The sequence below is a fragment of the Carcharhinus amblyrhynchos genome, chromosome 24 (assembly GCF_965287045.1).
Source record: "Carcharhinus amblyrhynchos chromosome 24, sCarAmb.v2.hapA, whole genome shotgun sequence".
NCBI classification, from domain to species: domain Eukaryota; kingdom Metazoa; phylum Chordata; class Chondrichthyes; order Carcharhiniformes; family Carcharhinidae; genus Carcharhinus; species Carcharhinus amblyrhynchos.
Window position 1 is genome coordinate 7,546,234 of NC_137347.1, and position 18,678 is coordinate 7,564,911.

At 44.5% G+C, this 18,678-nt stretch overlaps 1 protein-coding gene across 1 annotated transcript in view; it reads right to left on the bottom strand.

The window, feature by feature from the left end:
- Nucleotides 1-298: 298 nt before the first annotated feature.
- The window catches only part of LOC145357760 (glycoprotein endo-alpha-1,2-mannosidase-like protein), a 53,971-nt gene continuing 35,591 nt past the window's right edge, over nucleotides 299-18,678 (bottom strand). The window contains exons 3-4 of the mRNA XM_080211225.1: nucleotides 5,124-5,200; nucleotides 299-2,542 (exon numbers count right to left, since the gene is read on the bottom strand). Of these exons, the coding sequence (XP_080067351.1) occupies nucleotides 1,906-2,542; nucleotides 5,124-5,200 (714 nt within the window). The 3' untranslated portion in view covers nucleotides 299-1,905. The remainder of the gene's footprint in view (nucleotides 2,543-5,123; nucleotides 5,201-18,678) is intronic.

Below are 18,678 nucleotides of genomic sequence, written 5' to 3' on the forward strand. Positions count from 1 at the left end.
ACTTTACTTTCCTGCCTGCCCTCATAATCTATGACTCCTTTCTAAATCAAAAATCTGACTCTGCTTAAAAATCATTTAAAGATGCTGCCTCCACTGCTCCCCCGAGTATTCTAAAATTAATGACCATCTGAGAGGTGAAATTCCTCCTCACTCCCTTCTGAAATGGAAGACCTCTTATTTTGAAACTGCGGCCCTTATGGGTTTCTCCGAGGAGAAACATCCACTCAGCAAAAAGCCCTCGAGCGCTCTCAATGATTAAAAAACATTGCACACTTTGCTTTTCATCTCACTGGTAAGATTAAAGTTGACTCCAAATGTTGTGAATATTGAGATCATCTGACCAACTATGGTAGCTTAATTATTTCATTTGCTAACCAAAAATGCAATTGTCCACATCTGGATTCCCAGTTAACCACATGTGATTAGTGGCTAACATATTGGACAACAATGATGTAGGATACTAAAGTTGCATACAACAAAATAGTGCATTTTGCTTTTTATTCTTTATTTTGCTGCAGCTAAATATATACATGTGTGTGTATATCATACTGTCAAGTTGTCTCCAGTTGTACACAAGTGCAACGATAACTGTCAGTTTCTTTTGACCTTTCTCTCCTGCTGACTACGGTTCAGGGCGATATTGTGATCGTGGCCTTCCATACCCTAACCTAGTGCAAGCATAGCTCTATAGTGTGCTATAGTGTTGGATGAATGCTGCATGTTACTTGTTTCACATTCACCTCTTGCCCTCCTACTAACCCCAGGTTTCCTCTATGGCACCCAGCTTATAAGAGGGCAGATGCGGCTGGTGTTTTCCTGGTGCTTTTGTGTAAAAACGAAATTGGACGTTCCAGAAGAGCCAAGATAAGTTGCTGTCTATTTATTTTTTTCTCTTAAAAGCCTGTGCTCTCCCCAGGCCTCCCACGTTTAGGGAATGTGGTGAATCATAGATTTTAACCTGCATCTTATACGCTAAGATACCTAAATCAGCTAATCAAACTGAAGCTAACACCAATTTGCTGCCTGGAACTTTGTGAATTGGTGATAAAAAGAATATGTTGAATCTAGTTTTTATTTTGGTGCTACAGATTAGATAAGAAATGAAGGACAAACGTGTGAAGGGTCTTACTTGACTAGCTCACACTGCGAACTCACAGTTGAATTGTTTTTAGTGCAGTGTGCATTATCACTTAAACAGACCGCGTATAACATTGAGTGAGTAAAATCCTATAACGTGTTTTTGTGTTTGTCCTTGGCTCCAGACCTCAGATGCTTTCCCCTTGATGATATACTTCAACAATGAACGCCATTGTTTGACTGATAATTAAAGAGGGACAATGGCAATGTATTGGACAGGCACCATTCTCACTTTCTACTTTGCACAAAGGAACAGCATTGAGTAATGCCATGAATAGGACTGTGAACTGGTAACCTGCTGTAACCCAAAGCAGAAATGTCTTTTTACATTTGAAGTCAATTCTTCACAGATAATACACGTACCAGTTAGCGTAGAAAGCTTCTGTGACTTTTTTTGGGGGGGTTGGGGGGGAGACGGTTGTGGGTGGGTTGGGTCTGGACAAGGAAGAGGGCATTGTCATTAGATTGACCAGTAATTGAACATTGATAAGAATGGATGTCATGCTAACCCAGCTATTCCATTATCCCACCCAAATCTTCAACAACAGACCACCAATGCCACTGGACTTGCACATAATGCCTCTTTACACAAAATACTCAACTCTGGTGTGAGAAATATGACCAAATGCGCAAGAACAAATAGTGAAGGGTCCTTCTAAAGGCATATTCTGTAGACTTCATGGATCAGAAAGGCTTGTGGTAAATTTATTTTTAAAAGTTGAGATTCAGGTGCAGGTATTTTAGGAGGAGCTTTTGTCTATAAGGTCTTTACATCAGCCACTGTTCTTTCTCTTTGCAGAAGTACTCTGCCCATTTGCGGGTCAGCTCCAAGTACAAGTTTGGTTCATGGGGCAGATAGTCCAGGTAGGTGTACTGTGCTGTCTTCTTTGGCACCGCCTTCTCTATCTGTGTGCCCTCATGCCACTCATTAAAAGATGTGATGGAGATTATCTCTGGCCTCACTGTGAGAGCAGCATGGAGGGCGGTTTCGTAGTACTTCCCACTGACCCGGTTCCTTGTGTTATGATTGTTCCATGGGCGTATTCTGGTATCTATGTATCCAGGCCCCACGCTCGGAATGAACATCAGGTTGTTGCTATCACAGAAATTCTTGATGGTCTTCCAGTTTTGGTGAGATGACCCAAATGAGAATCCATTGGATGCAAAGTAAGTGTATAATCCGTCAAATCCTGACTCCAGGATGTCCTGTTTGTGCTTCTCCTCCACTATCAGCCCAATAAATATGCCATCATACGGTGTGTTGCGGATACTGCGGGATCCCGAGGATGTCAGGAGATTGGACCAGGCAGCTGGAAGTGTCAGGTAGGAGTCATAGATATAAAACATTGGCAATAACCTTCCTGTGCTGGTTCTGTACTTGTAAAAGGCTGAATGAGACCCATACCTACAAAAAACAAAAATACATTGTGACATGCAAAGAACAAAAATCTTAAGACAACAAGATGCATTCAAGCTTCAGGAAGGATTTGGCTTACGACAGGGATTTTCTGAGCCTTGCTGGTCTTGGTCACAGCATGGCTTCATGGGTCATCACTTGTCCTCTGTTCTGCAACGGAAACTGCTGGGATAGGTGATTTGGAGCTGTTTGTGGAATGATTGTAGATGTGATAAGTGGCCTGGAGATATTGGGGGAGGCGATGGTCTAGTGGTATTATCACTGGACTATTAATACAGAAACTCAGCTGATGTTCTGGGGAACCAGGTTCGAATCCAGGTATGGCAAATGGTGGAATTGGAATTCTGTAAAAAGTATCTAGAATTAAGAATCTACTGATGACCATAAAACCATTGTTGATTGTGGGAAAAACCCATCTGGTTCACTAATGTCCTTTAGGGAAGAAAATTTGCTGTCCTTACTTTGTCTGGCCTACACGTGACTCCAGAGCCGCAGCAATTAACTGCCCTCGGCAATTAGGGATGGGCAACAAATGCTGGCCAGGCAGTGACACCCATGTCCCAGGGATGAATTAAAACTAAATTGCTCAATTTAGAATGTCATACAAGGAGCTTTGTGTTTATCAGTCGCTTTTATCACTGTGACTGAGTAGAAACATTACAGGAAAGATCCATATGATAGGCTATCCATGGTTATTCATTTTTTATTTTAATGGTGTTTTTGGTATCTTGGGGCACTCCTATGCAGTTACACGAATTTTACCGCCTCACCTGCCTGAGCGTCTTAAGATCCCATCTAAGGCCAATGGAGAATGTTTTGTGAACCTCCGGGGTAGGCGTGCCAGTAAATTTCCAGCCAGTATGTCTACCCCAGACTAGCAGTTCCAAAGCTTAAAACACAGTGCTGCTTATGATATCCAGTATAAGAAGAAGTTTCTCCCTGAGCAATCTTCACTGCCTTCCTCCCTCAGCTTCTGCATTGAATGACTTCTCGTTTTTGGTGGTTGAAACCTTCATCTCGACACTTCATGCTCGTTCTCCTCGAGTTCACTGCCCATTCCTTTTATATCCACCCATGGAAAATCTGTCTCACAATTCATTGAGAACTGCACTTACAAAATCCCAGCTGTCTTTAGCCCAGTTCTCATAATATTACTGCTTCGCTCAAACACAGACTCACCTCCATTTTTGCTTCTTCAGTCCCCTTTAGAATCAATACTCTCCCTCTTACTGTTTCCCTGATAGACCCTCATCTCTGCTCCCTTAAGTACAAGGGGCGCAGAGTTGAAAGAACATGGTGGAGAACTGAGCTAGCCATCTACTGCCAGATCTGGCTGGACCACGCTGTTCAGTCCTATTCTCATCTGCTAAAATGGCAAACTATTCCACGATCATCCTGGAATTCCAAGGTTTATTTCTCCACTGCAAACTCTCTTCTTTAACCACTCTTCCCTCCACCTACCTTTGCAAAGTGCTCACCACAATACTGACACTATCTGATCAGCTGTCTCTGCCTTTTGCCTCCCTCCCTCCTGGAGGGGGTTAGCTTATGAGGAGAGGTTGAGTAGATTGGGCCTGTACTTGTTGGAGTTTAGAAGGCTGAGGGGAGATCTTATAGAGACATATAAGATAATGAAGGGGCTGGATAGGATAGAAGCAGAGACATTATTTCCACTTAAAAAGGAAACAAGAACTAGAGGGCACAGCCTCAAAACAAGGGGGAGTCAATTTAGAACAGAGTTGAGGAGGAACTTCTTCTCTCAGAGCGTAGTGAATCTTTGGAATTCTCTGCCTATTGAAGCAGTGGAGGCTACCTCGTTAAATGTGTTTAAGTCACGGGTAGATAGATTTCTGATCAATAAGGGAATTAAGGGTTATGGGGAACAGGCGGGTAAGTGGAACTGATCCACTATCAGATCAGCCATGATCTTATTGAATGGTGGAGCAGGCTCGAGGGGCTGGATGGCCTACTCCTGCTCCTGTTTCTTATGTTCTTCCCCTAGCACACTTAAGACCATAAATCATAGGAGCAGAATTAGGTCACTCGGACCATCGAGTCTACTCCGCCATTCAATCATTTCTTTTCTCATCCCCATTCTTCTGCCTTTTTCCCCATAACCCCTGATCCCATTATTAATCAAGAACCTATCTATCTCTGTCTTAAAGACACTCAATGACCCGGCCTCCACAGCCTTCTGCGGCAAAGAGTTCCACAGATTCACCACCCTCTCGCTGAAGAAATTCCTCCTCATCTCTGTTTTAAAGGCTCGTCCCTTTAGCCTGAGGTTGTGCCTTCTGGTTCTAGTTTTTCCTACCATTAGAAACATCCTCTCCTGAGCAAACCTCCTCCAAATTCACACTGAGCCACATAAGGTCGTATTAAGTCAGTTGACCAAAAGCTTGGTTAAAGATGTAGGTTATAAAGGATATTTTTAAGGATGAGGATTTTCGAATCAGTACATTGATGGGGATCCAATGTCATCTCCCTCTAACCTCCCAATCTCGTGACCTGTGCTTCTCGAGCCTGGCGCCCAGGGAATCGAGGAGGATCTTTGGGTGCAAACACTCACTTGTCCACGATGTACTTGATGTTCTCGTGCACGGTGTGGTCGTTGCGCCCTATGTATGGCAAGATGTGAAATGCCACCTAGGAAATGTAATGGGAGACACAGTTAAAAAAGCAATAGTGAACATGGTTATTTTAGATTAAAGACAAAACAAATGGGACAATCGAGGAAAGTTGCGTTGGAATAATGTCAGTGATATTAAGAGGCCAGTAATTAGCTGTGTTTCATTCTGGATAGAGAATTGTTACAGAATAATACGTTCAGAATAGTTGGGATGTAGCAAACGAAAGCTGCTATGAACTCAAACGACCTTCATTTCCGACAGTAATAATGATCAAAATAATGGAAATTGCCAGCAGACCAGTCAGCATTGGTGAGAGAGAAACAGTGTCAACAATCAGAATGGCTGCCTGACTTACAAAGCATTTCCAGCTAGTAGTGTTTTATGGAATTATAGAATCACTACAGTGCAGAAGGAGGCCATTCAGCCCATTGAGTCTGCACCAACCACAATCCCACCCAGTCCCTATCTCCGTCACCCTATGCATTTACCCTAGCTAGTTCCTCCGACACTAAGGGGCAACTTAGTACGGCCAATCCACCTAACCCGCACATATTTGGAAATAAAAATGGGAGGAAACCGGAGCGCCTGGAGGAAACCCGTGCAGATACAGGGAGAACGTGCAAACTCCACTAAGTGACCCAAGATGGGAATCAAACCCGGGTCCCTGGCGCTATAAGGAATCAGTGCTAACCACTGTCACCGTGCTGCCCCACTTTTATTTTGGATTTCCAGCATCTGCAATATTTCGATTTTATTTCCTAAGGTGTAAGCAAGTGTTCAACTGTCATCGGTGTTGCAAGTGACTTAAGCAAGTTAGGTTGAGGTGGAGTGGCTTGGGAACAGATACAGAATGTTGTGTCAGATAGGACAGCAAGATTTATCCTCCCATCTTCAATGAGTGAGCGTATTAAATTGTGTTGTCAGACTCTCTGCAATTGACGTTAGCACCCCACTGGAGAAGGGAAACAATCAGCAAGGATCCATTGCCAGTTACTGTCCAGTGACCCTGGTTAGAATGGACGGTGATGATGTGAACTTGCCGGTGTTGGACTAGGGTAAACACAGTGAGAAGTCTCACAGCACCAGGTTAAAGTCCAACAGGTTTATTTGGTAGCAAACGCCACGGAGAGCCAGCAGAAGGCTGAGAGCTCAAGTTCCACAGCAAAGACTAGAGCACAGAATCAAGGCTGGCACTGGAGTGCAGTACTGAGGGAGTGTTGTGCTGTTAGAGGTGCCATTTTTAGATGACACGCTATACTGAGAATGTATCTGACCTCGAGTGCGTGTACAAGATCCATTAAGATGGTCCAACAGAATCGAGGGGCTCCAGGAGATGGCAGTAATTGCAGGTAACCTTCTCCTCCTACCTTGAGATGGCCTTGGAATTCAGAAACTTGTCTATCTTCCATCTGAAGGACCGTGATAAATCAATGTTCAATACTCACTTTGGTAATCTATCCCAGAGGCTCATGACACAGTGAAAGGGAATATTTCCTAGCATCTAGTTCTCTGCTTTCATGTTTATACTAATGTGTAATTCTCCATTTCCAATAAAGCTCAGATAACCAATCTACCCAAAAACAATCTATTCCTATCACCATTATAAAATATTGAATCATATCAACTTGATGTCTATGCTTCTCCTGTGAAAGAGGCTCAGTTTTAACTGTTGTAAATTTATTCATTCAGGGGATGTGTGTATGTCACTTGCAAAGCCAGTATTTATTACCCAGCCCTAACTGTCCTTCACAAGGTGGTGATGGGCCACCTTCTCAAACTGCTGAAATCTATGTGGTGAGGATATTCCCACAGCACTGGTAGGGAGGGGAGTCAAGAATTTTGACCCAGTGATGATGAAGAATGGTGGCTTATATGCCCGAGTCAGTTTTGTGACTGAGGGGAACTTGTAGGGGTTGGTGTTCTCCCACACCTGCTGTCCTTACCCTTCTAGGTGGTACAGTTATGGTTTCAAAGTTGCTGTCAAAGACGTCATGGCGAGTTAGAATCATTGAATCCCTACAGGGCAGAAGGAGACCATTTGGCCCATCAAGCTTGCATCAACAACAATCCTGCCCTGGTCCTATCCCCATAACCCCATGTGTTTACCCTGTTAATCCCCCCAACACTAAAGGTCAATTTGCCATGGCCAATCAACCTAACCTAGACTGTGGGAGGAAACCAGAGCACCTGGAGGAAACATAGGGAGAATGTGCAAACTCCGCACAGGCAGTCATTCAAAGCTGGAATTGAACCTAGGTCTGTGGCACTGTGAGGCAGCAGTGCTAACCACTGTGCCACCTGTTGATGCATTGCATTTTGCAGTTGATGCCCAATATGTGCTGTTAGTGGAGGAAGTGTATGTTCAAGGTGATGTCTTTCAAGTGGACCACTTTGTCTTGGATGGGCGTGAGTTTCTTGAGTGTTGTTGGAGCTGCAATCATCCAGGTAAACTCTTTAAGCCCTTCTTGATAGCTAAAAGACCAAAACCTAGATATCATTCTAGGGATCCATTCCTAAGCCTTTGCTAAGGCATTTACATCCTCCATCAATAAGATGTTACATGCCTGGAGTCTTCTCTTTCTTTTATTCCATCCCTATTCTAATTAACAGGATTTTATGATTCATGTAGGTAATGTTGACTTTGGCAGTGGTTGTGAAATGGATCAATACTTGTCCAATTGTCATTCCTATTTAAGAAATAGGAATGGGCAGCATGGTAGCACAGTGGTTAGCACTGCTGCTTCACAGCTCCAGGGTTCTGGGTTCGATTCCTGGCTCGGGTCACTGTCTGCGTGGAGTTTGCACATTCTCTTCGTGTCTGCGTGGGTTTCCTCCAGGTGCTCCGGTTTCCTCCCACAGTCAAAAGATGTGCAGGTTAGGTTGATTGGCCATGCTAAGAAATTGCCCCTTAGTGTCCAGGGAAGCGTAGGTTAGAGGGATTAGTGGGTATAATATGTAGGGATACGGGGGTGGGGCCTGGGTGGGATTGTGTTCGGTGCAGACTCAATGAGCTGAAGGGCGTCTTTCTGCACTGTAGGATTCTATGATTCTACAATGCCACTCTGGGGCAGCACAGTGATTAGCACCGCTGTCTTACAGCACCAGGGACCCAGGTTCGATTCTGGCCTTAGATGACTGTCTGTGTGGAGGCTGCACATTCTCCCCGTGTCTGCGTGGGTTTCCTCCGGGTGCTCCAGTTTCCTCCCTCAGTCCAAAGGTGTGAGGGTTGGGTTGACTGGCCATGCTAAATTGACCCTTAATGTCGGAGTAATTAGGAGGGTAATTATATAGGGTTGCAGGGATATGGCCTGGGTGGGATTGTTGATGGTGCAGGCTCAATGGGCCAAATGGCCTTCTTCTGAACTGTAGATTCTATGAAATACAAACACAGGAAATTGATGATGAAGAGAAGACCAACAGGTCCATCAAGCTTGCTCCAGCCATCGTTGTGCATCACGACCAGCCACTTTCTGTCCCTCTCTCCAAACATGTAGGCCGGGATTTTCCGGCCTTGCTTGCCCCGAAACTGGAAAATCCTGCCTGAGGTCGATGGACCTTTCCATGGTCTGCCCTTCGCCAATTCCTGTGCCGGAGTGGGGTGACGGAGGGGGTGGGTGGTAAAATTCACTCCATAGTCTCCTATAACAGACAAGGACAAGGAAAATCCTGCCAAGGGCCAATAAAGGATAAGAATATCTGGAAAATCCTTCTCTGGCCCCTCAGGCAATTCAAACTAGTGCAAGAGGTCACACAAAGTTTTGTTGACTGGATATCATCCATTTTACATTATCACATAAACCACTACCTCCACTGTGCTTGATACCTTTTCATTGTTCTTCTAATCTTTTGTACTTTAATGGTATTTGACACTACATAATGGCCTCAGCCCTTCATCCTAGCTTCTTGAGTAAAAAGGAAATTGCCAGCACTGACATCCCTCATCATATTTTAGTTCTAAGTAATCCATATTTATATTTGTGGATATTAGAAATAGAGTATAGTTTTAATTAAGTTTTTAGTTTTGTGTTTCCGTACTTGAAATGACTGCAGTTTGGTTTAGGTGCACGCATTGTAATGAGGATTTATGGAGTGAAAGCAAGCAGGGCTCAAAGGAAAACTAGGTTGTTGCTTAGCAACCAAGGGCCACTCTAGGACAGAAAGAACTTGTGACTTAGTTGTAAGCTAGTGCTAGCGAAGCTGGATACAAGATAATGGAGCTGCAGAAAGCAGACTTTCCAAGAAATATAAATAAATCCCAGAAATCAGGCAGTTGGAACAAAAGTATGTCTCAGTTAAATTTAAAGAATAAAGAACAAATGGAACATGGTATTATGCAGGAGAATTCACGTAGAAAACAGAGAAAGTGCTTTGAGTTAAAGAGATAGCTGCAGGAATCAGATTTAAAGTCCGCTCGATGAGAAGTCAGACATCCGACGTACATCAAAAGTTTGGTGACATCTTAATGCAGCCTGTGAAGCAGCAGTGTTCTGTTGCCATGGCTGTGTACCTGAGAGATTGTGTGGAAGCTTAAATGCATATTGCAATCCAAGGCAGGGGAGTATCAAAAGGAGAGATTGTAATCCTGGAGGTGGATCCTTGGTGAGGGCATCCAAGAGAATGCCTGGTGCGAGAGAAGATTCCCAAGGTGGGTTTTTTGAGAGTGCCATTTGGAAACTTGGGGAAGTCGGAGTTCTAGTGAGACCCATTGGCTCAAACTCATCTGGGGAGCAGACAAGCATCTGGGGAGATCTGATGAGCAATCCATAGTAGTTATTTCCGGTGGATCCATCACTTGGTGTGTCGGCCAAATGATGCTTGTTGGTTGAACAGGAGTATAATAATACATCAAATATAACTTGTGTTATCCTTACCAATCTGTGTACATCTGTAAAGATAAAGGTGGGGTGCAGGAGTAGTGTATTATAGTTAATCCTTTCTTGCTTTATAAAGGTTTTATTCTTTAATTAAAAGCCGGTCAGTAGTCCTGTGACTCTGTTCATCTATGTCTGGAAACAAACAATTAAATTTATTGAGCTGGGACCTGACTGCCCAGTAGTAACATCGGCCGGGATCTTAACAACACACGCTGGATGGTGACAATCTGATGTATCTGTTGTGAAGATTTGACAGTGTTGGTCAGAAACAATGACCGTGAGGCTGTTTCCACATTCTGTTTTGGGACGTGTGTGGTTACCTTGTTATCTCATACACCTAATGTGACAATCCGCTAAAAAGCATTTCCCAAATCTCAAAACTAAAATAACTCGCTATTTATAATTAAACGCGGAAAAACTCTTAATGCACAATAATGAATCAAATGCATAGTTATTTCTCTCCCTCTGCCCTTGACATGCTCATTTTTCAACTTTTTTTTAAACTGTTGTCAGGGGTTATTGATTAGAATGAGAACATGTCAGCGTTTAAGTACACTTTAGTCTCTGTATATTGATTGCTCTGTCCTTGTGATCCTCTAAGTGTGCGGGAAGGCAAGATTTAAAGACTTAAAAAAGATTGGGCACTCACTGGTGTGCTGAGCTGGAACATTATCCTTTCATTTCTGGGACCAGGGTTCAAACACAGTCCAGATCAATGAGCTATTGACTGGCCTGTCTGCTCCTGTGAGGATGGTGCAGTAAATAAATCTGTGGTGATCCGCGCCTTGTTCCTTTAAAGCCAGAGTTCACTGTGCAAAATTGCCCGCAGATTGGTGTGAAATTACTTTCATCTGGGGAACAGACTGTAATCATGTGGCTGGTGGAGGACACAGAATTAGCACTGGTACAATAGAGGCTGCTCTTACGAGGTGGGAAGAGGTCTGGTAATCCGCACACACATTTTCTGCTCAGAGAAAAATAAAATAGTTTTCCACGAGTCCCTTAATTTAGTGTGGTTTACCTGAATCCTTGTAAAGGGGAGAATAAAGTGGCACTGCTGCCTCACAGCTCCAGGGATCCGGGTTCGATTCCCGGCCTGGATCAGTACTTGTCTCGAGTTTGCACATTCTCTCCGTGTCTGCGTGGGTTTCCTCCGGGTGCTCCGGTTTCCTCCCACAGTCCAAAGATGTGCGGGTTAGGTGCATTGGCCATGCTAAATTGCCCCTTAGTGTCTTGGGATGTGTAGGTTAGCGGGATTAGCGGGGTAAACATGTGGGGTTATGGTGATAGGGTGGGATTGTGATCAGTGCAGACTCGATAGGCTGGATGACTCCATCTGCACTGTAGGGATTCTATGATTCTGTGAAGATTTCTGACAGAACGTTGATTTGAATGACAGCAATTTATTTGCGAGTGATTTATCTGGTAACAGTGATCATCGGTGCTGCAGTTTGGCACAAATTCAAAATGAAATTTCAAATTTGAGCCAAATTGGACAGTGGATTTATTCAATCAACCTGAACTGGTCTTAATTTAAGGTCAGATGTATCATTCCATTTATGGAGTCATGGCCAGATTAGCACAGCTTCACTCTCTCTAACCTGACTGCTATACATTGACATTGGTGCAATAGAAAGGGGGTTGCGCTGGCCTTGGTACTGATTCCCATTGAACTGTGAATGAAGCAAAGAATGAACAGAGTGCGTCGTATGTGCCAGTGAGGTGCACTGGTATTTTCATGTTTAGTTACTCGTGATTCCTCTATTTAGTGTTGCACCTTTATTTTGAACTGAAGACTTGAGATAAAAAGCCAAGGTATATATTAAACAACATCACCAAGGCTGCAGGGATTAAAAGGGATAATAAGCTAACACAGACAGTAGTTCCTGAGTGGCTATCACAGAATTATTACGGTGCAGTTCTGGTTCAAAGTGCCTGCACTGGCTTTCCAGACAAGCATCGTGGCATAGTACCAATTCCCCTCCCTTTTCCTGTACCCCTGCACATTGTTTCTATTCAAGTCACCATCTAATCCCCTCTTGAATGCCTTGATTGAACCTGTCTCCACCACATTTCCAGGCAGTGCATTCCACACCCAAACCACTCGTCGTGAGAAAAGCCTTTTGCTTCTTTTGCAAAGCACCTCAAATCTGTGCCCTCTCCTTCTCGATCCTTTTATGAAGGGAAACAGTTTCTCCCTACGCTACTCTGTCCCGCCCCCTCATTATTTTGAACAACTCTATTGAATCTCTTCGCTTTCTTCCCTCCAGGGAGAACAGTTCCAAGCTCTCTGATCTATCTTCATAACTGAAGTTTCTCATGCCTGGAACCAGTCTTGTAAACTTCTTTTGCATACTCAGGTTCTGTACGACCATAGGATTAGGGGGACCAGCAAGGTGGGTTATGGGGGTGGGGCCTGGGTGGAATTGTGGCCGGTGTAGACTGGATGGGCTGAACGGCCTCCTTCTGCATTGTAGGGATTCTATGAAAGGACAATAAATCTTGCCTTAATCGACAGATTCACTACGTGCTTTAAAATGCACTGATGTAATTATGAGGCCTCCCACCCTGATCATACTGTGCAGCGTTACCTCAGCTCTTTAAAAGATGTTTGCTTGTGTGCTTACCCCAATGTCCCCCTTGGCCGCAATCCACTGTTGCTGAGGAATCAGTAAATCGTGGCAATAGCTCTGTGTGTCCGGGGCAACACATTCACTGAGGCAAAGAAGAATGTGCCTGTGTACGTTTTAAGGACGTATCCCAGTGGGTAAAATGTAGCGTTCAGGCAGACTGCCTACAGCTGCTCCATCTCTTCCCTGATGAGTATGGAGAAGCACTTAAAGCAAAGACATGAATTTTTATAAAGCGGACATGCAAGTTAAATTATGTGTACAGAGATAAGACATTTTCCCAAACGTGGTTTGACTTATTGTGGACTGAGTTTGAGAGACTCTTTTAATCTGCCCCTAGATTTGGATGAAGTACAAGTCAAGCAGCTATGTAACATCACTCAGGCAACCTGGGGGTTGCCGGGAGCTTGTTTTAATGCAGGCAAGGTTCAGGGGAAAGCGTGTCATTAAGTAGGAACACTTACCCATCAGCCAAATGAAAGCAGCTTTGCTGGACTTACTCCCTGTTTGTCAGGATAATAAATGTGAATGCAAGATAGGCCCAGCGGGAGCAATAGAGTTCTGCCTCTAATTACAGCTCAGAAAATTAATTAAAAGCTTTAATCAGGCACAACGCATTTCCCTTACGCCAGTGAAAAGAGATCGTTTCAGAGCTTCAGATAGCGTACATTACCTTTTTAGAAGAAAACTAATGAGCAGAATATAGTTAATGATGCCATTAGGCACTGGAAGATCCTACACTGCGTGGATAGATTTCTGAGCTCACTACTGGCACTGAGATCTCAACCTTTTAGACCTCCTGCTGTACGGTACTTTCAGCAACAACTTCCCTCTGGTATCTCCTGTGAACCTTGAACATGAAGCAGGTTATTCAACTATAGCAGGAATCCCAGCTGTATGTGTTCATTTCTGGGACATGGGCGTCGCTGGCTGGCCAGCATTTATTGTCCATCCCTAGTTGCCCTTTTGACAGTCAACCACATTGCTGTGGCTCTGGAATCACCATGTAAGCCCGACCAGGTAAGGACGTCAGGTTTCCTTCCCTAAAGGACATTAGTGAACCAGTTGGGTTTTTTCAACAATGAACAAACATGGTCATCGATAGCTTCTTAATTCCAGATTTTGTTTTATTGAATTCAAATTCCACCGTCTGCCGTGACGGGATTTGAACCCAAGTCCCCAGAACATTAGCTGAGACTAGTTGCGCCTTTATCCTAACTACCCTGCACTTTGCAGCAGCAATCACAAGATATCCATTGGGAGTGGGAGCCTGACTTTTCCCAGTGCGACCTCTACGCTCTCAATAATGTAGTTGGACCTTGACAACAAGAATAACTTTCATTTGTATAGTGCCTTCAATGTAGTAAAAGTGTTCCTCATTGTCATGGGGCAGAATTCTAGAGCTCCCTCCGTAACAGCGCAGTGGCTGGCCCTTTACCTCAGGGGCTGCAGTGGTTCGAGAAAGTGGCTCACCACTATCTTTTCAGGGGCAATTGGGGATAGGCAATAAGTGTTGGCCTAGCCAGTGACACTCACATGCTTTGGGAAAAGCTGCTCTGTACAAGTCAGGGGAGAGATGGAGCAGCTGTAGATAGTCTGCCTGAACACAACAATTTACCCACTGGGATATGTCCTTAAAACGTGCACAGGCACATTCTGCTTTGCCTCAGTGAATGTGTTGCCCCGGACACACTGAGCTATTGCCATGATTTACTGATTCCTCAGCAGCAGTAGGTTGGGGCCAGGGGGGACGTTGGGGTAAGCACACGAGCAAAAATCTTTTAAAAGGCTGAGGTAATGCTGTGCAGTATTGTTATGGCGTAGTATTAGTACTGCATTGCATAGCATAGTATTATTATTGTTTCCTGATCAAAACCTCACGGTGCTTAGACGTAGCAATTCTGGCAAGTTTCTGCTCCCCAGATCTCGAAAACCTGACGCTAAAATGCTGCCCCGCGGGAGTTCGCCTCCATTATCTTGACGGCAGTTTACATCTTACCCCTTGGGAACATGAAGATTGCACTGGATGAAATAAACACAACTGCAAATAGCCTTCAGATGAAACATCCCAAGGCCCTGTTCATCGTGGCCGGGGACTTCAATCAGGTCAAGTTCAAGAGCGTACTACCAAGTTACCACCAACGCGTCTCCTGTACCACCCGAGGCCCAACCTTTTTAGATCACTGCTACACGAATATCAAACATGCTCACCGCTCTATCGCCCACCCACACTCGGGCAAATCAGTCCACAGGTCTGTGCTCCTGCTTCCAGCTCACAATCAAAAACTGAAGCGGGAGAATCCATCAAAGAAAGTCGTGGAATGTTGGTCTGAGGAATCGGATAATCTCCCACAAGACTGCTTGGAGCCAGAGGATTGGTCAATTTTTAAAAACCCTTCGACCAGCCTGAATGAGTATGTCACTGCAGTTTGCCTACCACCACTGCAACAGGTCCACAGCAGGCACTATCTCTCTGGCCCTGCACTCAACCCTGGAACATCTAGATGACAGAGACACCAATGTCAGACTCCTATTTATTGACTACAGCTCAGCCTTCAACACCATTATACCCACAAATCTCATCTCCAAACTCTGTGGCCTGGGCCTCGGCTCCTCCTTTTGCGAATGGATCCTGAACTTCCTAACCCACAGACCACAATCAGTAAGGATAGGCAACACCTCCTCCACGATCATCCTCAACACCGGTGCCTCACAACGCTGTGTTCTCAGCCCCCTACTATACTCCTTATACCCCTATGACCCCTCCGACTCGATTTTCAGGTTTGCTGTATAGTGGGACAGATCTCAAACAATGATGAGACAGTGTACAGGAATGAGATAGAGAACCTGGTGAACTGGTGTGGCAACAATAATCTCTCCCTCAATATCAACAAAATGAAGGAGGGTGGTATCGACTTCAGGAAGTGTAAAGGAGAACATGTTCCTGTTTACATCAATGGGGATGAAGTAGAAAGGGTGGACAACTTCAAGTTTTTAGGTGTCCAGATCACCAACAACTTGTCCTGGTCCCCCCATGCTGACAATATAGTGAAGAAAACCCACCAACACCTCTCAGAAGGCTAAGGAAATTTGGCATGTCAGCTACGACTCTCTCCAACCTTTTCAAATGTACCATAGAAAGTACTCTTTCAGTATGGCTTCTGCTCTGCCCAAGACCGCAAGGAACTACAAAAGGTCGTGAATGTAGCCCAATCCATCACGCAAACCAGCCTCCCATCCATTGACTCTGTCTACACTTCCTGCTGCCTCAGCAAAGCAGCCAGCATAATTAAGGACCCCATGCACCCGGAATTCTCTGGAATGAGGAGAAATGATTTGTGCCACAAATTGTTGTGATCCAGAATGCATTGAATGAAAGGGGAATGGACTTCTTGCTGCCTTGGAAAAGCAGCTAGCATAATCAAGGACTCCAAGCACTCTGGACATAGTCTCTTCCACCTTCTTTCGTTGGGAAAAAGATAAAAAAGTCTAAGTCATGTACCTATCTGATGCTGACAGACTTTTGAATGGACCCATTTTGCACTGAGTTGATCTTTCTCTACATCCTAGCTATGACTGTAACACTACGTTCTGCACTCTCTTGTTTACTTCTCTATGAATGGTATGTTTTGTATGGTACACAAGAAACAATACTTTTCACTGTATGCTAATACGTGACAATAAATCAAATCAAATCAGGGTGGGAGGTCTTGTGATTGCATCAGTGCATTTTAAAGCACGTAGTGAATCAGTTGGTTAAAGAAAGGTAGAAAAATCTCAAGGTTCTTCACAGCTTTCCTCCATCACTCTGGATTGACCACATTCATGTTTCCAGATGCCGCCAGAGAGTGGCGACTCTGTGCGAGCTATGAATGATCTGATTTGTATGGATAACACACAAAATGATACTTTTCAATGTATCTTGCAGCACGGTGGCAGAGTGGTTAGCACTGCTGCCTCACAGCGCCGGGGACCCAGGTTCAATTCCCAGCTTGGGTCACTGTCTGTGTGGACATTCTCCCCTATGTCTGCGTGGGTTTCCTCTGGGTGCTTCGATTTCTTCCCACAGTCTGAAAGATGTGCTGGTTAGGTGCATTGGCCTGAACAGGTGCCGAAATGTGGTGACTAGGGGAATTTCACAGTAACTTCATTGCAGTGTTAATGTAAACCTTACTTGTGACTATTAAATAAACTTGAATTTAACTTTAATGTAATAATAGTAAATCAAATCGAGGTCTCCTATCAGACAAAAATTGACGTAGAGGCAAAGAATATTAGGATGACTGAGCAAAAACTTGGCCAATGAGGCTGGCTTTAAGGAGTATCTTAAAGGAGAAGATAGGGTGGGGGGTGGTGGGGTTCCGGAGTTTGCACAACTGAAACCACAACTGTCAATACTGATGTGATTACTATTAGAGATACATGAGAGGCTGGAATTGGAGGGATGCTGAGTTCCTGGAGGATTGCAGGGCTGGAGGAGACTACAGAGATCGGGAGGAGTGAGGACATGGTAGGATTTAAAAACAAGGACAAGAAATAAATCTCAAAAAACCTGTAGTAACGAAATTAAATACTGCAGGAGGAAACCCAAGCACCAAGGCCTGGAATGCACTATAATAAAAGCCTCCCGTGACTCCCGAATGACCTGTTTATGAACTTGCAGATGCATTATTGTTTACATTGCAGTAGGGCTACCGTGACTGCAGGCATTTGTAGACTTTCTACTTACTGATGATTTTGATGCTATCAGTTAGATTACGCAGCCTACTGTTGTGCGCGCACGATTCATCACTATTGAAGTAAACAGTGACAAAATTCCCACGTTTGCAGTGGAATTAAAATTAAGAAGTGAGCTTAACTGAAACCATCCCCAGTTGTCACTCTTTTTTAGAAAGTTGCGCAGTTAGATTCTGCGATATGCTCTCCCTGCCTGCCATTAGAGATACTGGAAGGACTCACAGGTTGACTAGGTCACAGGACTCAGAGACTGAATAGACCGGGTCTGTACTCGTTGGAGTTAAGAAGGCTGAGGGGGATCTTATAGAGACATATAAGATAATGAAGGGGCAAGATAGGGTAGAGGTAGAGAGATTCTTCCTGCTTAGAAAGGATCGCAGGACTAGAGGGCACAGTCTCAAGATGGGGGGGGGGAGGTGGGCGCAGTTTAGATCAGAGTTGAGGAGAAACTTCTTCACTCAAAGGGTGATGAATCTCTGGAATTCTCTGCCCATTGAAGTGGTGGAGGCTACCTCGCTGAATATATTTAAGTCACGGGTAGATAGATTTCTGATAGACAAGGGAATTAAGGGTTATGGGGAGAAAGCAGGAATGTGGAACTGATCCACTTCAGATCAGACATGATCTTATTGAATGGCGGGGCAGGCTTGAAGGGCTCGATGGCCTACTCCCGCTCCTATTTCTTATGACTATCAACCTCTTTGGCCATGTTAGGAATGCACCTTCTGTGGCCATCAAAGTTGCAGACTGGGACCTGTAGCACCTGGCCCTGAAACTGGATGCTACCACTGCACCACAAGATACCTGGTGAAATTAGTACATGTTATCTCAGGAAGTACGGCCAGAATTTCCCAGAACACTACCCCCCCCTCCTCCAGTGGCAGGGGTGGCGAGCCACTGAAATCTCCGTTCACATCGTTGGAACTGGAAAATCCTGTCTGAGCGAAGTACTGGGAAATTCCGGCCTTTACACGAAAGCTGAAATTTTTTTCGTGTCCTGCTTTGATTCAGATAGATTTAAAACTCCAACAAGGGGCATACACGCAGTGGGTTGTGTGAGGGCTGCTCTTGGATGTTGCTTCGAGAGTTGCCTAGCGCTTCACATCATTACTGTACTCTTAAACTGGACCATCTGACGGGCAACATGACAGCTCAGTGACTATCACTGTTTGCTGTGCAGATACATGGATCTGGGCCGGTGTCTGCGGGAGTTTGCACATTCTCCCTGTGCTTGTGTGGGTTTTCTCCAGGTG